The following is a 22,683-nucleotide window of genomic DNA, read 5'->3' on the forward strand; positions in this document are numbered from 1 at the left end:
TTACTGCTCATTCCCTTAACATTCCCGTCCAAGATAAGAAGAAGGAAGTACTGCTTTTAAATTATCTCAGTGTCTTGCTCACATTGATTTTTTTTTGCTATGAACTCAAATTCATTCTTTAAAAGGTGAGCTTTTCTGAGAGTAAGTCTCTGCAAACTTATTTTCAACAAAGTGCACTTTAACAATATCCCAAGACAGTAATGTCTAGATGTTATCCCTACACTATGATCCCAACAGTCTGATCTACCCAACACACATGCACTGTGAGGATATCACTGAAAAAACAGGCTGCACATTACTCAGACAAGCTAAGGGGCAAGGACTAACATATTGATTTAAAAGCTTTCTGAAGATAAAAGTATTCATAACTATTTCTGAGAACACCTAATTCGTGTCGTGGTAAAATAAGTACTGAATGTCTAATTTGGGTTTTTATACTATTAATATACACATGATAGCATGAAAACCCTTTGCTTTGCATGAGTCCTACCTTATCACTCACAGCATTTGTTTCTAAAAGTTAGCATTCAATTATTTTGAAATGCAAACATCAAAAAAAATGTTTACTAATACTGGACATATTTACAATTTAATTTGTTCTAAATTCTCCCCATCACAAATGTGCAAGTGCTTCTCAGCAGCAGCTAAGGGCACTCAGAACCTCCCTGACAGCACCTAGCACCTATAATAACATAGGTAATAATAAAAGAATAAAGCACCTGACACCTAATAATATAAGAACAAAGCACCTGACACCAAAAAAAAAAGCTTTTTGAATGTCAGTGAAAGACAGTCATCTCAATTAGAACGTTAGCTATTTCGCAGAGCGTACCAAGTCTGTTTAACAGTTTGAGACAGAAAAGACAGACATGCAATTCATATACCTCCAAAGGTCAGCAGGATACAATGGTCCAGACCACAAAGTGGGAGAGTATCACCTTACAGTATTCCCCTGACTTGGAATGTAAATCACTTCTTTAATTATCATACAAGATCAGATTACAGCATTGTGCCTCCTGATGAAGAAAGTCTAACTGCATAAGCCCATAAAAATTTCACAGGATTAATATTGTATATTACTAGCTGAAAGAAAAACTATTATGAACTAGAATGCCATCTTTTGTGCCTTCCACCCCAGCAGCCTACCAAGATCTCAAATGGAAGATCAAAGAGTATTTCAACATTACAAAAAACACAGCCCTGAGTGGTGTGAGTGTTATATAAAAATTCAGAAAAAAAAAAAAGCTCAACTAGCAAAAATGTCTTCATGGTATCAACAGCTGCATCATGTCATTTGGGCCAGAATCAGAGAGGCTTTCAAGCTGGAAGAGACCCCGTGAGTTGCCTGGTCATTCAAGCCACGTTGCTCATGGCTTTACCCAATTGAGGTTAGGTACCTCCAAGGGCAGAGACTGCACACAGATTGCCTCTTTCAGAAACCTGTGCCTCTGCCTGACTGTCCTTATGGAAAAAAATACCCAGTCTGAACATCTGCTGTTTCACCTTAGGTCCGCTGCCTCTTGTCCTCCCATGCTGCACCACTGTGAAGAGCCCAGATCCCTCTCCTTGAGGACCTCCTCTTAGGCACTGGGGGCTGTTGTTAGGTCCTCTCAAAGCCATCGCTGCTCCAGGCTGAAAAAGCCCAGCTCCCCCAGCCTCTCCTCACAGGGCAGGTATGCCATCCCCCACCATCTTAGTGGCCTCAACTGAACTCTCTCTGGTTTATCAACTTCTCTGTAGTTTTGGGCTCCCAACACTGGATTCAGTAATCCAGATGTGGTCTAATGAGTACTAAGTAGATGGGAATAATGAGTCCCTTCGATCTGTATCTCTGCTCCTGTTCATACAGCCCAGGCTGCCATTGCCACCTTCGCTGCCAGGACTTGCTGCTGGCTCGTGTCCCGTTTGCTGGCCACCAGGACACGCAGGGTCTTTCCTGCAGAGAAACGACTGCAAGAACTCTCCATTTTCAAACTCCATGATAGCAGCAGAAAAGCAGTAAAACTTACTAACAACTTGGAAGGAGAACAAGCTGAACACATCAGAAGAATGGATTCAAATAACCAGCTACCTAATTTTGACACCTACTGAAACAGTTGCACTTCAGTGATGGATGACATTGTCTTGACATGCAACATTTCTAAAAGTTTATTGCAGCAAGCATTCTTCAATATGAACATAATTTTCCAGAATGTTTCATGTCTCAGGTACATCCTGCTCTGTGTTTCTCAGACCCTCTATCCATTGGGCCCATAGATGACAGGAGTATCTGTTGTTCTGTAGAACCCTCATAAAACCACTTGAGATAATTCCAAGACCAAGGCCTGCACAGATGCAAGCCCATGTGGACTAAAAAGCCTTGGGAACTTCTCTAATGACTAGGTATTGCTCAGTACACTTCCACTGCCACCACTGAAAAATCAGTCTGAATTGTCTCAAAGGCACAAAATATATGTAGAAAAGCAGACAAATATGGTAACAGTACGCTGATATGTAGCTGCCTACATCCTAAATTTCCTTTGTTGGAGCAAACATTCCTTGGTTTGTTGTCGGTATTGGGATGGTCAGTAAACTTTCCTTCCAACTAAAGGAAACAAATTCCCTTGAAAAAATACATACCAAGTACATTAGCCGTACACTGGAGAATTCCTGAGACATCTTCGGCTTCTTCATTGCCAGAGCAGTCTGTATACGAACATCTGTTTGATATATTGTGAAAGTTCTTCTCTGCATCCCTGTAACTACAGTTAAAAAAAATGTAAAAAAGTTATAGTGTCTCCTTATATAAATGCAAGGTCGACAAACGTCTTTCAGCAGTGGTGATAAATAATGCCTTTAGCCTCATCTCCTCCCTCTTCTCCCCTCCATCACCTCATTTCCATTTGTGCATTATCACACACAGATGACACTGCATTAGTAGCCTGGGTATCTCAGGTATTATACTAGAATCTCGAATATTATCTGTAATGAAAATGAAGACGTAAGAAAAAAATAGTATCAAAGGGCTGAAGCATGAGGGAAGGGTATCACATATCTGTCATATATCATTCCGACTGGGGTGTTGTCTATAACGAAGTTGTAAAAGCAGGATGTTTATGAAGCAATGCTGAGTATGTAATAAGAGTAATATATTTTCCACATCACGTTACATTAGCACTGCAAGTATAAAACCTAGATTTCTCTGTGAATTATCTTTTGAAAGCATCTCAGCAGAAAGATGTCAAGCTGCAATTCACTATACTATCAAGAATAAAGTTTATGTTATAGACTGTTAAAGAAAAATTAAAAAGAATCCTACCACTGATGAAAGGCACAGAGCTATGGTCCAACAAGCAAGAAAGCAGCTACCACCTAAATTATTCTATTTGATTTGGTTTGGCTGGATTGTTTTTCCTTAATTCAACAGAAACAGAACAGAAGCTGAAACTATGTTTAAAACAAAGCTTTATGCAGGTGATAATGAAAACAGAAGAGGGAATACAAGTGAAGAAAATAGTGCAGCAGAGTGATAATGCAATTGGCAAAATACGCAATCAATTTAGCTCAATGCACAAAGAAAAGCTCTTCTAATGAGTATTTTATTAACAGTTTTGTTATGCTTTCATACTTTGTTTATACTTCATAAATCATGAATAGCAGTTTTAAGGATTAGACTCTTCATCTGGTTAATGTCTGTAAAATTTCAGCACCCGTTTTGCCAGCACCTGTGGAAAAGGACTAGAAAGGATTCAGAGCTGCACATCAGGTTACAGCCCAACAGGAAACTGGTTCTCCACATGGACTAAAGCATATTGGGAAGAGTGGGCTCATATTAGGTAAGGAAAACCTCATGGTAAGGGCTGCTGGTGCGTTCTGCGGTGAGCTGCGTGGTCTGTACAGCTTCCCAGATGCCCAGCAATGCCAAGCCATGCACCTGGCAGGAGGCCATGCCCTTGCACACTGCTCAAGATGACCCAGAGCCCAAAGTCACGGCCCAGTCTCACCGCCACTCCAGGAGGCCAGGCCTCTTCAGCCAGTGTCACTGACTCCATGAATGACACCACAGCCACTCCACACCTCTGAACTTGAGGTTCAGCAAGGCCCAGAGCTGGGTCCTACACTTGGGTCACAACAGCTCCATGCAATGCTACAGGCTTGGGGAAGACTGGCTGGAAAGCTGCCCAGCAGAAAAGCACCTGGAGGTGTTGGTCTACAGCCAGCAGAATATGAGCCAGCAGTGTGCCCAGGTAGCCAAGAGGGCCAGTAGCGTCCTGCCTTGTATCAGAAATAGCGTGGCCAGCAGGACTAGGGAAGGGATCGTCCCCCTGTACTTGGCCCTGGTTTGGCTGCACCTCAAATACTGTGTTCAGTTTTGGGCCCCTCACTACAAGAAAGACATTGAGGGGCTGGAGCGCGTCCAAAGAAGGGCAATGAAGCTGGTGAAGGGTCCAGAAAGCAAGTCCTGTGAGGAACGGCTAAGGGAACTGCAGTTGTTTATCCTGGAGAAGAGGAGGCTCAGGGGAGACCTTACCACTTGTCTACAACTACATGAAAGGAGGTTGTAGCAAGGCAGGTGTCGGTCTCTTCTCCAAGTAACGAGCCATAGGACAAGAGGAAACTGCCACAAATTGCACAAGGGGAGGTTTAGATTGGGTATTAGGGAAAAATTCTTCACCAAAAGGGTTGTCAAGCATTGGAACAGGCTGCCCAGGGCAGTGGTTGAGCCGCCATCCCTGGAGGTATTTAAAAGATGTATATGTGGACATGGTTTAGTGGTGGACTGGGCAGTTGGACTTGATGATCTTAAAGGTCTTTTTCAACCTAAATGTTTCTATGATTCTCTGATTCTATCTTGACTGGGATGGGAGATTTGATGAACATTTATGTTGTATCGGGTGTCCGCACCCAGGTGCTGGCAGTGGGTGCTGCAGAGGACCCTGTGAAGAGGGGCCAGGGCTGCTCTGCACTGGGCACAGCTGGTTCCAGCCAGCTTCAATGGCCCCATCGCAGGGCACAGCTGAGCCCCTCAGCCAAGTGGGTGGTGCCTCTGGGAAAATTAATTTAAGAAAAGGGAAAGCACCTCATGGAGGTGTGAGGCGTGAGGAAAAGAACAGAGAGAAACAGCCCTATGAACACCAAAGTCAGTGAAGAAGGAGGGGCAGGAGATGCTCCAGGTGCTGGAGCAGATATTACCCTGCAGTCTGTGATGAAGACCATGGTGAGGCAGGCTGTCCCCCTGCAGCCCACGGAGGACCACGATGGAGCAGATCTCCACCTGCAGCCCATGGAGGACCACCCAGCAAAGAAGGTGGATATGCCTTGAAAGAATCTGCAGCCTGTGGAAAGCCTGGGGCAGAGTAGGGAAGCAGCGTGAGGAGCAGCAGAGAGGAGCTGCTATGGACTGACCACAACCTCCATCCCCATCCCCCTGCACTACTCAGGGGAGGATGAGCCAGAGCTGTCGGGAGTGTCTTTATCTCAACCCACAAGCTTTTTTCATCTTATTTTCTCCCCCTGTCCTGTTGAGGAGGGGTACCAAGAGAGCAGAGCGGCTCTGTAGGGGTTTGGCAGCTGGCAAGGTCAACCCACCACAGTGTGTACCAACAGTAATGATCACCGGGGAGGACAAATACAGGACATTTGCTAGAGACAGATGCTACTTTAACCAACTCATACTGATGTTCAAAAAGGTTAAGTCAGTGTATCATAAGACACATGAATTACAGGTTTTCAGAGCGTTCCAGTTTTAAACTTACATCTAAGCCACACGTGGCCACAAATAAAAAGCTGCATTGTTATAGCACACATGCTTTCTTCAGGGCACTGTATCATCCTCTGAAGTCTCCTAATGTGAGATTTCAAGCAATTTTTTCAGCAACTAAAAAAATTAGCAGCCAGAAGGCTTCTCCCCCTGCCTGCCCCATAGCAGACATCACAACTACCTGACAAGAATGGCCTACTCGCTGCCCTCAGGAGCCAGCCAGACTGCTAATATTGCAGATATCAGCCACCAAGCTAGGGCTCCCTGTCAATTTTATCCGAACATTGAGAAACAGACAAGGACAATTCCCTCCAGTGCACCAAAATCTGAAACTATGTCATAAGTTCTTAAGAGGTGGCTTTCAGCCCTGCTTCTGCAAAAACCTGGAAGTATGTAACTATCTATGTATGTAACAAGCACTGATGCAAGATTTTGCAAGATGTGGACATCAAGTCATAGTATAAGTAACTTTTTTAGCACTCTCAGACAGCTCTGTGAAAAGCAAAACAGAATAGATCTTATACTTTTACAGAAAGATTCCATATTCTCCTTATATAGGAAACGTAACTGTTAATGGAGCAATCGTGCTCTGGTGAGGTTACATAGAAGCAGGATTGGACAGCAGTTTATCATTAACATCCATGGTATGTATAGTTACTCCAGAGCATTTCTAAGAATTTGAGAGAAAAGTAAAAAGCTTGTCATGCAAGGCTGTGACTTAGGAAGCACGGAGCAAAACATTACTGTGTACCTTTCACTACCTCACATTAACACTTACCCAATAACTTGATGCTCAAAATACTGCAGTGTCCTTTGAAGAGTTTGCCGAATGGTCTGAGGCTATGGAAGAATTAAAAAAAAATGTAAGATTAGGGAAGGATAGTACAATTTAAACAGATCTTTTAACACACTGTTTCTCTGCAATTTTACACCTCCTCATCTTCTACCTGCCAGATGCCCATTGCAACAATGGATATGAAATATTATTCATTCCTTATATGTTACTTCACCACTTAACAATGTGACGTATTTAATACTGCTTACAAGACTGGTTGTGCATAACAAAGGAGCCTTCACTATTAGCTCTCAAAAACTATGACCCAATAATTATCTCATTAATTGAAAATAATTAATTTAAAGTAGTCTGCAAGAAAATGCTATAATTTTGTGATGAAAGTAACACCAGGAAGAGGCACTGAGGTTTTAAACTTTGCATGATCCCTAGAGCATTTTGTATTAAAGAATATTATACAGTTTCTTTTGGCTCACTTTCCTGACAAGCTATGACTCTCCAGTCATCTTTTACATTATTAGGAAACTCAAGTTCATCAAAAGAAAATGATGACATGCTTCAAGCATTTCTATGCTATTGCATTTTAATAGGTGTCCACCAAATAACGTATGTGCATATATGTGCTTATTTGCATTACTACTACTACTACAGTGTTCAGCAAAATACGTATGTACATATATATTTTTATTTTCCTTACTATTACTGCTGCTGAGACTATTGTTTTGAATTAATTCATGAGAGATCTTTGTGTAAATAAAGTAAATGTGAAATTCATGTCATCCTCTTTTGATTTTTCCAAGTCACTTATGGCAAAACAACATTCTTCCAAAATGACTAGTTTGTACCAAATCTGAGGTTTTTCATCTGTCCATTTCTTCCTGGTGCCAGAGGTCAGACAAAGGTACACAATTGGGATTTATAAATCTTCCTGCTGTATCAGAGGCACACAGAGATATTTTGATCAGACTCGCAGCAGCAGACACTGAAATTTTAGAGATATTTAGTATTTCCCTACCTTTTGGAAAAGACATATAATTGTTTTGGAAAGTAATCGTTTAAATGCCCCTTAATTAGAGGAATTTCATTCTAAAACCTCTATCACCTTCGAAAGTCTCAGATTTTGCTTACTGCTGTATCAGTTCAGCAGCACAAGAGCCGAGATTTCTACCTGCTCTTGGTCCTGAGTTTACAGAAGGAGGCATTTGTTTTGCTGACTGTAGGAATGAAAAAGCATACCAGGCTGCACTGGATTTGTACAATTGTAAAAGTTTCTTTTTTAATACCAAACTATAAGAACATGTCTTCTGTTTTGAAATCAAATGTGTAGAAATGTATGCACTTAACAAATGCATAAGGGGGCTTACAAGAAAGAAGGGGACAAAATTTTTAGCAGGGCCTGTAGCAACAAGACAAGGGTTAATGGTTTTAAATTAAAAGATGGTAGATTCAGCCTAGATATAAAAAAGAAATTGTTTATGATAAGGGTAGTGAAACACTGGAACAGGTTGCCCAGATTGGCGGTAGATGCCCCATCCCTGGAAACATTCAGGGTCAGGCTGGACAGGGTTCTGAGCAACCTGATCTAGCTGAAAATGTCCCTGCTTATTTGCAGGGTGATTGGACTAGATGACCTTTAAAGGTCCCTTCCAACCCAAACGATTCCATGATTCTAAGAACAAAAATAAGCTCAAAAGAGATGTAAATCTTGAAACAGGTTTTTTTTTTTGTTAATTCTGTATCAGATGATCTCTTCTCTGTGGGAGCTAAGTTTCCTGTGCTAAAAGGCATTAAAAGTTATATATTCTCTTGCAAAACACAACGGAAGCTCCATATGAATGAAACCATCACATATCAAAAAACTCCTCTTCTCAGTGGTACAGCAGGTGTTGAAGTCCTTAGGCCTGATGAGCTACAAAAATATTTCATGGCATGTTTTCACAGAGATTCAGCATCTTTCCTGCGCTCAGCAGGCAGAAAAATTCATTCTTCACATAGAAAAGATGTATTTTCCCACACTAGCAATGAAGCAAAGCAAAATGTCTTTAAGCAAAGAGGTCCAGACAGCTGCCACCTCCCATCTCCATACAGCATTTACCTCAGCCCCACTCCCTATGCACAAAACATTAGTACTCCAGCAGTAACTCCTCTGACATGAAATAGGAAATGGTAGAAATGTTTGATTGTTAAATTAAATCTCCCTTCTGATTCTCTCAAAGTGCTTTTATAGCAAGTGTATGGCAGGCAGCAATATCTGGTACCACAGCAGAGAGGAAGGAAAATATCTTTTTATCTTCTCAGGTAGTTTTGCAGCTTATGACACATAAGCAATCCTCCATGGATTGTCTTTGTGTTTCTCATGCCTGACACACAGATGGTGCACTCCTTACCCAAGGAAAAATCCTTCTGAATACCCCAAGATTTGACCATACAAGCAACCTCCAAGTCCTGATCCTATTTCATCAGTAGACCTCCCTTCTCCTGCAGTGCTGAATGGAAAAATAAAATTAGCCCATGTTAACTCTTTCTTCTGAAAACTAAGTCAGCTGCCTAGCTGTTGTCAGACAATTTAATAAAATCCCATGAATGCACACCCCTTTTCATTGGCTTATCCTATCAAATCTTAGGAATTAAGTAGAAACAAAAAGTAGAATTTATGTTTAAAACACTGGTCATAAACAGAGCTCTGTGTAATGTTCTCATAGTATGAAAACTGACCTGAGGAGTCACAAACTCTTTCTTCATTTCCAACAAGCATTATTACAGTATGTCACTGTGCATGGTTAAAAAGCCACTGTGCTTATCTTCTCAGTTTGCTGGATTTTATCGCGGGTGAATGTCATTTTGCTATAGATGTAGTTCTGTAACTATGGCCATGACTAAAGAAAACATAGAGAAGAGATATGACACCTGCTTATGGATGCCTGCAAGGTTAGTGTGGTGTACTACGTCTTCCACTACTGACTATGCATTGCCCATGAGAGAGAGAGTGGGCAGGAAAACATTTCCACCTCTTTTCTGCATCCTGTGGCAAGACTGGATGGAGGCAAAATATCTAAATCTTCTCCTAGTGGCACGACACTGATCACCTCTCCAAGAAGCATAGTTCTGCCATTCAGGGAGACCAGAGGCTGCCTATAATAATATACCTCCTCCACCTCAATGTAAGTCTGTGCCAAGCAAGTACCCAGTGGCATTTTATCTACCGAAGAGGTTTTAAAGCTTCATGGCCACTCAAAATGAAAGATTTAATATAAATGTAAAACAGTGACCATTACCTAAACCAGTAAATGTTAACAATTCATTTTGATTATAATGCTTTACTAGTATTTCGTATGCAATACAAAAGGAATGGTCACATCAGTTCATGTTTCTAAGGGCAAATCAAATTACAACATGCCAGTATTGCTACTGTTAACTGCATATTGATCCAAGAATTGTCATACCAGATCATATCCAAGATTCATCTGGAATGACGATATATAAGGTAGAAGTCAACACTGAAAATATTGAGACTGATCTCTTGCACTGAAGAGGCCACAGGGCTTCCCTAAATTGATTCCGAATCCAGGTATCAGACCATAGCTAACCCTAGTATGTCAAAATAAATTGTAAAAAATCACAAAATCAATGAATCATACAGGTTTGAAGGAAGGTCTTCTACTCCAACCTCCCGCTCGAAGTAATGTGAGTTGCAACTGGTTGCTCAGGCCCTTCTCCAGACAAGTTTTGAGTGTCTCCAAGGATGGCGATCCCACAACCTCTCTGGGCAACCTGTGGCAGTGTCTGAATACCCTCATGACAATTTTAGGGTTTTTTTTCTTAATGCTGACTTGAAACTTCCCATCTCACAGCTTTTTTGCCTCTCATCCTTCCACTGTGCACCCCTGTGCAGTCTGGCTCCATCTTCTCTACACACCCTGATCAGGTAGCTGTAGACTGCAACGAGAAACCCCCAAAGCTGTCTCTTTTCAAAAGCTAAGCAGACTCAGCTCCTCCAGCCTCTTCTCAGCTGTCATGTGCTCCATCCTCTGACCAACCTGGTAGTCCTCTGCTGGCCCCAGTATCAATCCCTGACACATATGCGGAGGTAACTGGTTGCTAATTCAACTTTGTGACTCTGATGGCCACCTCTTGAGCCCTAACGTTCAATATCCCACCCTAAGGGTCAATATTCTACCCACCTTATCATGAGCACATGCCCATGGAGACCAAAGCTCTGCCAGCGCAACACGAGCCACACAGCCAGGGACTGCGTTACTAGATGTGTCTGCTCCAACCAGAACATTTCCCCCTCACCAGCAGGATTAAGGAGACATCAACTGTCACCTGCACCCTTTTCCCTTGCACTCAAAGCCGTGTAGTCACTCTTGATGTACTCAAGAACTCCTTGGGCTGTATCATCGGTGCCCACATGGATGAGCAGCAGGAGCCATGGTCCAGGAGACAAACGAGCTTTGTCAGTCTCTTTGCAACACTATATCCAAGCTCTGGGTGTCCTGGTTTGGTCCTGGTTGGCAGCCAACCACCACACAGCCGTGCTCTCTCCCTTCTCTTCCGGCAATAAGAAGGGACAGAGAGCCAGGCTTGGGGTTTGAGATAGGACTGGGATGGGGAAAAATCCCCCTTTATGAGCACGAGCAAAAGGCAGACTCGTTAGGGGAAGAAAAAAAGAACATATATTTATTACAGACACTAACAACACGTAACAGAGTAGGACAGTGAGAAGCATTGCCACATCTTGAGAACATCTTCCCCCCCACCCCTCCCTTCTTCCCGGGCTCAGTTCTGCTCCCGATATCTCTACCTCCTCCCCCAGTGGCGCAGGGGCAGGGAATGGGGGGTGCAGTCAGTGCTGCCACTTCCTTTATCTTCAGTGGGGGGAGCTTCTGGAACTTCTTCCCCCTGCTCCATCATGGTCCCCCTCTCACAGGAGATAGTCCTCCACAAACTTTCTCCAACATGAGTTCCTCCCATGGGCCGCAGCGTTCCCCACACTGCTCCGTCATGGGTCACTAACTTTTTCCGACTGGATTCTCTCCCACGGGCTGCAGCCCTTCCCGAGCTGCTCCAGCGTGGGACTCCCCCGCATGCTGCAATCCTCCCAGTGCTGAATTACAGCAGCGGGGCTACCTTTTCCCATGAGACCCCGGCCTTCTTCAGGCACAGCACCTTGATCAATAAGGCAGAAGCCACAGGCCGTAAATCAATGTCTGATCCACCGTAGATCTTCATGGGTGGCAGAGGGGGCTGCCCTGCCGTCTCACCACAGGATACAGGGGGGTCTCTGCTCCAGCACACCTCCCCCCTCCTTTCTTCCTCCGTTCCTCCACTGACCTTGGTGTTCATGCAGCTGCCACAACTCCTCCTCACAAGTCCGACTGCCCATCACCATGTCCCTTCTTAAATACGTTCTCACAGAGGCGCAGCTGATTGGCTCAGTTTTGGCGCAGAGGTGGAGCTGACTTGGAGCTGGGGGAGCTTCAAGAAGTTTTTCACAGGGGGCCGCCCCTATAGCCCCCTCCCCTGCCACCAAAAACTCCACCACTCAACCCAGGACACTGAGCAAGCAGAAAACCTCCTGAGGCAGCAAGGCAGGCTGGCAGATAAGTGCTTCTGTCTCCTCAGGAGAAAGTTTCTGATACCTACCACCCTCCTTTTCTTGAAGACACTCAGGGTTGAGGCTCACCTGGCTCCCAACTCTTCCCAGGGCACTGTACCTGCTTTGTAGCTGTTGAACCATAGGTGGAAAGGGGGCCTTAGCTGTGTTGCCAGAACTAAAAAACCTCCAGCCTCCTCCATCTCAAGAGTTACCACCCCTGACCCTCAAGGTTTATCTCTGATTTTTCCTCCTTCCTTTCAACATGGGGCTCAGGTTCTTGTCTCTGCAGGGCCTCTGGAAAGACCTGTCCATCCTCCTTGATGCGTACAGCCTGCTCACCATCTACTACAGCTCCTTCACCTAACACCTCAGTGCTACAACCAGAGCACACTGCTGTTGCACACCAGCAGGCAGCAATCCTCACATGGCAGCCACTGTCGCCCCACCAGCCGCCACTGTTTGCAGGATGCACTCATGGAGAAATCTGCCCTTCTTGCTAGATCTCACTCTGCTCTCCAGCAGTGCAAAATTGGTTCAAGACCTGAAGCTAGGGGAGTAATAGCTCTCCAAAAGCACTTTTATGACTAACTGGAGAAAGACTTTATTAAGATATTTGTCTAAATGAACTTGAAGTATTCTAGGTTTTTTAACTCAGACAAGCTCCTTTGAAAAAGGATTCCAGTTTAAATATTGTGTACAATTTTCTCTTTTTCAGTTTAATTTTCCTTTCTTTTAACTTCATTGCCTCCAGTTTCGGAGACAAAGGGGAGAGGACTTTCACTTTAATTGCATCCCTTGTTATAAATGTCTTCCCTAAGGCAATCAAATGTAAGCTTTCCAGTCTTCTCAGAGGACAGAGACTTTAGACTATTCCCTAGCCATTTTCTGTTGCCTCTGAAATGTCTTTCATTTGACTGCAACACCTTTGGAAATAAATGGTAGGGCTCATCTGTCCAACTGTAGGAACTCAGAGTGATCCATTTCATCCTATAGCTGGCATCTAATACATGCCTGAGGACTCAGTCTTTAGAAATACACATTTCTTTCTTTTGTCTAGAGAGATGTTGAGTGATTGCTTTAGACTTAGACATCTTTTAAATGTTTAAGTAAGGACAGACAAACCCCACCCTGAGGTGACAGAATTGCACACAGTATCCCAGATGACTCAGTCTAAATTAACATAAATGCACTTTCAAATTCTCCATCCCATTCCTTTTGCATCCTAAGACAACCAGATAGAATTAGAGAAGAAGGGGACTGTATGGAACAGGGAGGTCCAAGCCAAGAGAGCAGCCAGGTACACAGGCAGTTTCTCCTTAACCCTAACAAGGTTTCAAAGATTTTTCCTGGTAAAAGCTAAGTAGCTCCCAACTGAGCCTCAGAAGTGCTTCAGCAGTCATATTCTTAAAAACTTGAGTGCTTAAAATTTTAAACATAAAAGTTAAAGCACTGAAGAGTATAATAGGCTCAGCTAGAAACCACTTTGCTTCTATCAGAATTTCTTCTAGGAAGTCCATTGACTCAGGGGGCTCCTCCAGAATTTTGTGCCCTGGGGAGCCACGAAGTTCTTCCTAGAGGAATCCACACTTCTGCATGCAGGAGAGGCAAGCTACCACAGACCTCAGCCAAATCAGTACTTTGATGCTGGAAGTTTTACATGCTTCAAATTTGTAGTGTTCAATCACTAACTCAGCAGATGTTTAAGATTTTAATTGCCAACTTCACTGCTGGTGATTGTTCATTAATGAAAAACATCTATTTTTTTCATATTTCGGAACCAATTTTAGTCATGTCTTTGTGCATAGGTGATTACAGATCTCTAAGAACACATGAGTAGGTGTGCATCTGGCCCATCTGGAAGGAAATAAATGGCAAAATACTCATTTTCACATCCAGTCTGGGTTTTTTTAATATTTACCCTATGTTCATGAAAGCAGAGGAAAACTGTTCTTTCCCTGCCCTACTGGTCACCAAAATATTGATGTTAAAGAGGCCGTAAACAAAGAATCAAGGCTCCAGCTGAAGACAAACTTTTATCAACATTCCCATGTGCCAGGAGTGGGGAGATATGAATTGAAATTGCTCCAACTAGGGAAGAACAAAACTCAGAAAGAAAAGGAAGGATCCTTTGGCATCTGACTAATTTCTGATGATGCAGAAAGGAAGAAGGCTCCCTAGCAGGTCCTTTAAGGTCCTGCACAGCCAGGATCCTCCTCCCATCCCCCTCCCAATAGCTAAAGAATGGAATGAAAGGGCAAAGACAGAAATCAGAAATGGAGAAGCATAGTCCCAACATAAGCAATCATTTGAATATTAAAAATAAAAATCTTTGGAAGTTTAATAGTGGGTTTGATATAATCAGGAAATAAAAATATATTTTTACTCTCTAGCTTCTGAACCTTTGGAGTGCATTCATTTTTCCTCTGTATGAGCTAAAAATTTATTTTTTTTCTTCATGAAAAACGGCTTCCTGATTCCAGAAGTTGGTGCTTTAGATAAAAGCACCAACTGCTTGCAGACCTCCATGACTAGCACTGGATTTGGTATCAAGAGAGGAAGGTGCAGAATCCCCAGGAAGGGACTGTTTGAGGATCTACAGTGGGATGACTGACAGCTGGAGGCAAAACAAGCTGCCCTAGAACAGTTCACGATGATCCGGATGGGACCAGGCAAGGGTGCAGCGCCTGAGCTCAGTACTACCCGGCACCTAAACTTGAGACCATTCTGCTCCTCAGCTGATGCAAACTGGAGTTCTCTTCACAAAAAAATATTTCTGCACATCAAAAAAAATGCCTTAATTTAATAAATAACCTTGAGACTAAGAATTTTACCCCATACTATTTCATGTTAGTAACAACGCAAACACTCTGAAGAAATGAAGCAGAGCTAAATAATAATCAGAAATTATAACTCCTGCATCCCCAGCCACCTTTCAACTAGAAGAATCACAGACATTACAGATGGAAATTGCCTATTAGATCATCTAGTCTAACTCCTTGACAGTGAAGGATAAGTATCTCAGGGTGCTATCCATTATAATACTGGCTGGGATCACTTTGTTCATCTTTGAAACTCACCCATGTCTGGACTGGGTAGAAGATCCGTTCAGTGCTGCAGACAAAATGTAGTCAGTAGGTGAGAATAAAATAGATGATCTACCACTAATGCTACCTGATCATCTTCTAATGCAACTCACATCTACTACATAAAATCACCAGTGCTACTCTGGCAGACAGATAGGAAATGGAAAGTTTTACATGTCTGCCCTTCTCAAGGAATTTCTTCTGCTGGGATAGAACAAACTTAATTTCCTCAGTATAACTGGTCATAATTTCATATGCGGAGCTGCAAAGATGCTTATCCCTTTGAGACCTATAGACAAACCACAGATTTTTTTTTGGTCTTCATTTTAAAACTCAGTTTGAGAGTTAGCAAGCAGACACATCTAGAAAGAATGTGGGTATGACATAGAATGATTTCTTTTACTCAAAGCATTTTATAACAGCCTTTAACATTAGCACAAGAGGTAGAAGGAAAGAGGCGGCTTTTCTCTATGTTCACATTATAAATTTCACCAGGATTACACTGGACTGCTGTGAAGCAGTTACTGTCTCTGCTCAAGCAGTTTCAAATGAAGGACATCACCCTCATTTTCACGTAGCCATGACTGCGCACTGCTACTTAGGGGCATACAATGACGATCATAACACTTCTTATCTTACAAAGTCTTTCTCTATTATTTGCACCTATACACTTTGGCCAGGGAAGAGGCAGAGAAGTGCAAAACAACTGAGATCAATTTTGTGGGATTAACACTGGTGCTGCCACACTCTGGTTTGTGAGCCAGCAGTTCAGATCTGCCTGTGGGCAGGCATGATCCCCAGCGGGGACATGCTCTCTTCTTCCAGGTAGCAAAGATTATCTACGATGTATGAATGTTTCCAAGACACGTTTTTTTCCATGCCCTCTAGGGAAGTCAAGATTTCAGCCAGGAGCTGTACAAACATTAAGAAAGCAACTATGACTATGATCGATCTAAGCATTAGATGTCAAATATTCAAACTCACCCTAAATAAAATTTCATCAGGGTCACTCCAATGCTGCAGGCCCTCCAGTATAGCCAAACTGATTTTTTTACTATTTTATTTTCTGAGGCTGAAGTTCCCTTGCATGAGATGTTAAACCACTGAACAAGACAAACAAACAAAACCCACCATGATGCTCAGACTGATAACGTTTTCCAGAATGTTCCTGCTTAAGACACCACAGCTCTGTTTGATGCTATGAAATAGCAGATTGACTGGCTACAGACTGCTCGTGTGACCTTGTGTATAAACGGCTTTCCTCCCTGTTAGTTGAAAGAGACTGGGCAAAATTCTGATTTTATCACACTTTTAAAAAAATTAATCCTGTTTACCTGTTGGAGTAAGAATTTAGGAGTTTCTCATGGGAAGTGCCTTTCTTCACCATTTTCATGCTTTTGTTCCTTCACACCCTCATTCCTGAGAAGGACCTTACTCACATAAAGCTCATCCAGCCTGGGCTATTAAGTGAATAAGCTCATCATGCTGCTGATATGGTTATCATTTGATATTACCTCCCTTCATTAAGAAAGATAGGCAGAAGTTATAGAAGTTATTCCTACAACAGTAGATCTTAGATATACTTGATGGGTTAATGTGAGTTATAAGGAGCTCAGAATACTTACGCAAAATTTTTTCAAAATCTCATATAAAAATCAATTTGTTACCTCTCCTGCTAGTTGTTATTGCTACTCAACAACTTGTTATTGCTACTAAAAAGAGTAGTTATTCCTTGACAGTAAGTGGTGGAGGTTTATGATGAAGCCGGGTTCAATTTGAGCCACTATATTGCAACTTCTTCGACAAAACACCACCTCTTCTCACTGAAGGATTTACTTGCAATTAAGCAATTTGAAGTTACAGCAGTTCTGTGACATAAGTAATAGCCTACATACTAACCTAAACGACTGTCTTCAGGTTCACTTTTCTCCCACTGTCAGGAAAAGACAATTCTTAAATTCAGACTATTTGGCACGAGCCGGTAGCAGCTTTCTAACTTAAATAGGAAAAAAATGTTCTTACTTTAATGTGTCTTCAGCTGGGTCTTTAAAGAATAGCAGGAATAATTCTGAATGAACAGAAAAGTATACAGAAACAATTTTCACTGAATAATGTTTACAGTTCAAGAGATGTGTTACATAGGCCGTTCAGAAAATAAAATCTAGTGGAAATCTAAGTCAGTTTAATGCTGTGTCATGTTGTAATTCTCCTTCCAGAAAAATCAGTACGGTGCTTGGGGGGTATACAGTCTCCTCTGAACGCATGCCCAGCCACTCTCAGCTCCTTTAGGGTAGTCCATGTCCCTCAGATGGGAGCAGAGTATTTGACTTTTCAAATCAGTGACAAATTATTTTTTTCTGAATTTGATTCTATTTTCAGCCTGGCATTGGATACAAGTCAAGATAGAACTGGAGCAAATGTGAAAATTGCTACAAGGAACTGGAATTCAGTAAGATACTAAATGGCATTTCCACAGAATAAAACTGTGTCCACTGGTGCCAGGATACCATTCTCATATAGCAGAGCTCTTAAAGGCAGAAAAATTCATGTTGGTAATGAATAGCGTATAATATCATCAGCTCTAGTTATAATTAATCAAGATTTATGTCACTGTGGGTGTAAAATTCATCCTTTAAAATGGAATACAACAACAAAGCTGGAATCACAAGAAAAACGTATCGTTAAATTTACTTGTGATGTACATATAATAATTGCAGTTGGTTTCTTAAAAACAAGGTCATAAACCCATGTCTCTACCAGGTTCCCAGCATTTTATTATTTATCTCCAAAAACCTGAACTCAGCCCAGTGAGAAGGGCACCTATTATATTAGTTTTAACAGCAGCTGGATCTACCTCCAAATTTCTCTGATGGAGTAGGCAACCAAAGATCCTTCGATGGTGATTCAGATGAAGGAGGACAGAAAGGACATCTCTGCCCAGACAGGTACATGATTGAGGAACGTGTTGGAGTGGATAGGAGCTGCCTACGCAGCCACGGGCTCAGCTCTGTGGGGCCATCACAGGGGTGATGGCTGTGAGAGGGCAGAGCCAGACACGGGGCAGTCACCATGGAGCACTCTTGGCCACGATCTCTTGAGCTAAAGGAGGCACAAGAGCCGAGTGTGTGCAATGCCTGGAGTTTACTGCGCCGAGCAGCTACATCTGGTCCCACAAAACATCATCCTCACACTCAGGTGCTGCGCACAGGTTGGCTGGGCCCGGTGCCCCCGACCCTTTGGGCTGCGGTGCCCGGCTGTGCCAGGATGCTGGGAGAGCCTCAACCCTCCTGCTGTCAGTGCTCCTGATTACCCAGCAAAATGCCACCTTGGAGGGCAACAGGGCAGCAGCTCGATGTGATGTTCGGCGCGTGCACAGTCAGATCGTTGAGTGCAGCTGTGACAAAAAGCTGCCTCTCTCCTTGCGTCGCTGCTGCTGCCTCCCTGCCCGGTGCACCCTGCTCCCCTGACCTCCCCCAGCACACCCTACTCACGAATGCCAACAGTAGGGTACATAGGGAGGTCTGCTCATCCTCCTCATCACCACATACTTTTCCCCAAAATATGCAGCTGTTTTGGTGGGAGGTGAGCCCCATCATCCTCCTAGTTCTGGCTGTTAAAAAAGAAAGGGTTTGGTGTAAGCAAGTTCCAGATGAACAGTGTCCATCCGTCAACCATCCAGGCATGCCAGGAAATGTTTACAAACCCACAGGAACACAAAACCACCCTGTGCTGACTGAAGATCAGGCCTCTACATGCTCTAGTATAACAACAGCAGGAAAAATCTCTAAAAATGTAGTTAAGAGAAAAGTTGGTAAACAATGTGTGCTGGAAAGGGAAAGTGCTAGAAGCTGTCCTCTGGCAGCAAGCAGAGCGGGTTGGATTAAACGCTGCAACACAGCAAGGTTCACTTTTTAATTTTTTCCCCACAGCCCCACAAATGTACTATTTGTGCAAAGTCACACTCAACTAAACTTGAGACCAAAATTACAAGTGATAACAAAATGCAGTAACTTCTTTTCACTATATTTTAGTATAAAATACCTCAAATACTTTATTGCTGCATTTTACTCTATAGAATCTCTTTCCATTGACTGTATGGTTGTACTAACTCATGAATACATTGCACAGGAGATACTAATATTTTCACACACATTTTTGTGCTACCACTCAAGACCTAGCCTGCTTGCACAGCCTTCTTGTTGCTGTGCCCCATGGACACCCCTCCTGCTCAGCTCCTCCACCCCTTGGATGCTCCTTCCTGCTCAGTTCAAGGCTCTCTACACCCCCCGAGCAGCTCTCGGTAGCCCCTGCTACTGACACGCTGAAACAACATCACCCCAGAGATCCCTCTGCATGCTACAGCAGTATTAAACACACACAGAGAATTCTTCCTCAGTGACAACACAAAAAACCATTTCACTCAGCGTTTCAATCCTAGCCATTCCCGAAGGAAAGCACAAAATTAAGGCTAAGTATAAACATCAGGAACCTGTAGCATCCTTCAACTTTGTAAATGTTCAGCACTGGGATGGGGACAAATTGCTGCTGCATTCATGCTGGAAAGGAAAACATTAAGCCACCGCGGGCAATATATATAGTGCATACATTCACACACACTTGTATGTACATAAATATATGTTTATATACTTAACAGAGACCCATATCTATAGTATCATGGAATTAAGATACATCTGCATTTATAGCAGAAGTATTAAAGCTTTCTGTTCAAAAAGAACATACGTCAGCGCACTCTTCAGACTTGTCCTTTAATTTTACAAATAATGGAAATGAGTCCCATTTGACACGAATTTTATAGGCAACATTTTGGGTTTTTTTACTTCTAATTACAGTTATTCTTGATTTGTATTAGCAGATGTGCAAAAATAATCAAAGTGTTAGACATATGGTAACTTGACTTAATGCAAGAAGGTATATATTCAGTATCACAGAACAGAATTTCAGTAAGAAAAGATTGCACCAAAATAACAATGCACCTGAACAGTGATTTTTCAAAGTGAAAAATGAAAAGACAAGGGACCTGATTCTTTTCTTATACCGGGCCTGTGCCAACATGACTTTTTAGATTTAATTCACATTGATTTATGCCAAAATGTGTAAGAGGGGAGTGAAGCACTAGTTATGATACCATGATAAAAAGGAAAATTTTAAGCAATATGTATCACATATTAAAATTTTAAAAGAACGGAGTTTTTCAGCAATAAAGGTTGCTATAATTAACTCGCAAGGAAACTGTGGAAGCTGTTGTTTGGGACATCAAAACCAGGCTGGATGAAATTTTTGCATTCTTACATATATTTTCTCTGAGAATAGGAAGGAAAGAGCACTATAAGAGCTATCAAAGCGCTCCTAATCTCTTAATTTAAACAATTAGTTTATTTTGAAAACAAACTCATCAAATTAATTCATCAAAGCTGTAAAAAATGTAATTGTCTTTTATAGCAACTCAATACAGGAGGCAACAGTCAAAGCTGGGAAAATACAAATACTGAGGTTATCTAAAAATACTGCACTGAGCTACTTCAGAATACTTAAAATATTTTGGGTAACACATGCTCTAATTATACCATTGTATTATTATCAAATTAAATAGCGCTTTTTTTTTTTTTGTACTATAACAAGACAGGTCACCTGAGAGATCATCTATTAATATCAGCATTACAAGACCAGATTCCCAGTGGAGAGGGAAAAAATCAATGGGAAAGAAAAGTCTTAACTGAAACCGGGTAACTACTAGCTATGTAACGCACTGATGACTTCTCCCATTAAACAGGTTGTCTACTTCTATCTAGCCAGTTCAAGAAACACCAAATGGAAAAGAGTATATTAAAACCAAAGCAAACTGATAGCTGATGATGAGAGTCATAAGCAATTTCCAAAGCTGGATAACAATATGCAAAAAGATGATCCAACACCACAATAGTAGATATAGTTGTTTTACAGATTTAGACTACTTGTTGCAATTCATGTTTTATACCTTAACACGTTAAAATATCTCAGAGACCAAACAAGCATTCAGTTGCAGCCGAAACTCTGAGAGGAATATTTAGTGATGGTCAGAGTGGTATTCACAGGAACGTAGCACACTCGTAACAGAAACCCTGGAGAAGAACCTTGTTTTACATGAGACTACGACAAGTCCTGAGCCACTGATTCCAGTCTTACAAAGCAATACCAGCGTACGTTACGGGATCTACCCAAATTCACTCCTTATTTTAGCACACGCAGCGCTTCACCGATTCTCAACTACAGGTGTGGCTACCCGGATAATCGTAAATCGTGCATTTCAGAGTACACTTTAAAGAAACTGATCTCTCAGAAATGTCAGCACATCTGGGAGGCACAGGGAAATCTGCTGCCGAAATATTTCTGAACGCAAAGCCGAAACTTTTTTTTTTCACCTCGTTCAGTGCAGAAGAGCCCTATAAATATAAGAAGTTCACGGCTTATTGCGTGGTGAAGGAAGAACGCGCATGCCATGCATCACACAGGCATAACTTCTTACAAAAACCCGTTGCTAGTACCGGATAGCGATAAGCACTTTGTGATTTTACGATTTTCTTTCGATTCAGAAAGGGACTCGGCGGAAATTCTAAACCCAGCTAGAGGGGCAGCTGCGCGCCTCTGCGCCCCCCCTCCCCGTTTGCAGCACCGGGCCGCCGAGCCCTTGCCTCCCGCCGGTTTGGGGGCGAGCGGCGGGGCGGGGGCGCGGGAGGCGAACGCGGGCCCCGCCGCCCCCCTTCCCGCCCCAGCCCGGACCCCGGCCCCGCGGAGTCTGGCGCGGCGCTCCGCGGGCGCGGGGCACTCACCGCGGGGGCGGTCAGCCGGCGGATGCTCTCGCCCAGCGAGTCCAGGTTGACCCGGCGGCGGCGCGGAGCGCGGCGCGCCCCGGCGCTGGCCGCGGCGGCGGCGGCGAAGGGGGTGTCGGCGGGGCCGGGGGGGCTGCGGCTGCCGTTCCAGCAGAGGCGGGACAGGGGACACTCGCCCTCCTCCTCGGGGCTGGTCTCCGGGCAGTCCGAGCCCAGCGAGCTGAAGGACTCCGAGGAGATCTTGCGCCGGGACATGGTGCCGCGGGGCGGCGGCGGCGGCGGCGGCGGCCGGGCTCAGCGCGGGGCGGCGGGCAGCCGCGGCGGGCAGCGCCGAGCGGCGCGGCCGCGGGGGCGGCCGCCTCGCATGGCCGCGGGTGCCCCTGGGCGGGAGGCGGCGGCGGCGGCGGAGGCTCCGCGCCGGGACCGGCGCAGCCCGCGCCGCTGCCCGGCTCCGCGCTTCGACCCGCGCCTGGCCGGGGGAGCGCGGGTGCTGCGCGGGGCCGCGCCGGGAGGCTTTAAAGAGGCGGCGGCGGCGGCGGCGGCAGCTGCCCTCCTCTGCCTCGGCCGCCCGCCCTCGCTCTCCCCTCCCCCGGCTCCCTCGCTGCTCCGCGGGAATCACGTGTTGTTTGGAGCCCTTTCCC

At 43.7% G+C, this 22,683-nt stretch overlaps 1 protein-coding gene across 1 annotated transcript in view; it reads right to left on the minus strand.

Moving 5' to 3' along the window:
• Positions 1-22,297, minus strand: part of GUCY1A2 (guanylate cyclase 1 soluble subunit alpha 2) — a 176,764-nt gene extending 154,467 nt beyond the window's left edge. The window contains exons 1-3 of the mRNA XM_032990777.2: positions 22,043-22,297; positions 6,519-6,580; positions 2,620-2,741 (exon numbers count right to left, since the gene is read on the minus strand). Of these exons, the coding sequence (XP_032846668.2) occupies positions 2,620-2,741; positions 6,519-6,580; positions 22,043-22,297 (439 nt within the window). The remainder of the gene's footprint in view (positions 1-2,619; positions 2,742-6,518; positions 6,581-22,042) is intronic.
• Between the last annotated feature and the right edge of the window lie 386 nt (positions 22,298-22,683).

Source organism: Tyto alba, unplaced genomic scaffold (assembly GCF_018691265.1).
Source record: "Tyto alba isolate M040663 unplaced genomic scaffold, T.alba_DEE_v4.0 Super-Scaffold_2, whole genome shotgun sequence".
Taxonomy (NCBI): domain Eukaryota; kingdom Metazoa; phylum Chordata; class Aves; order Strigiformes; family Tytonidae; genus Tyto; species Tyto alba.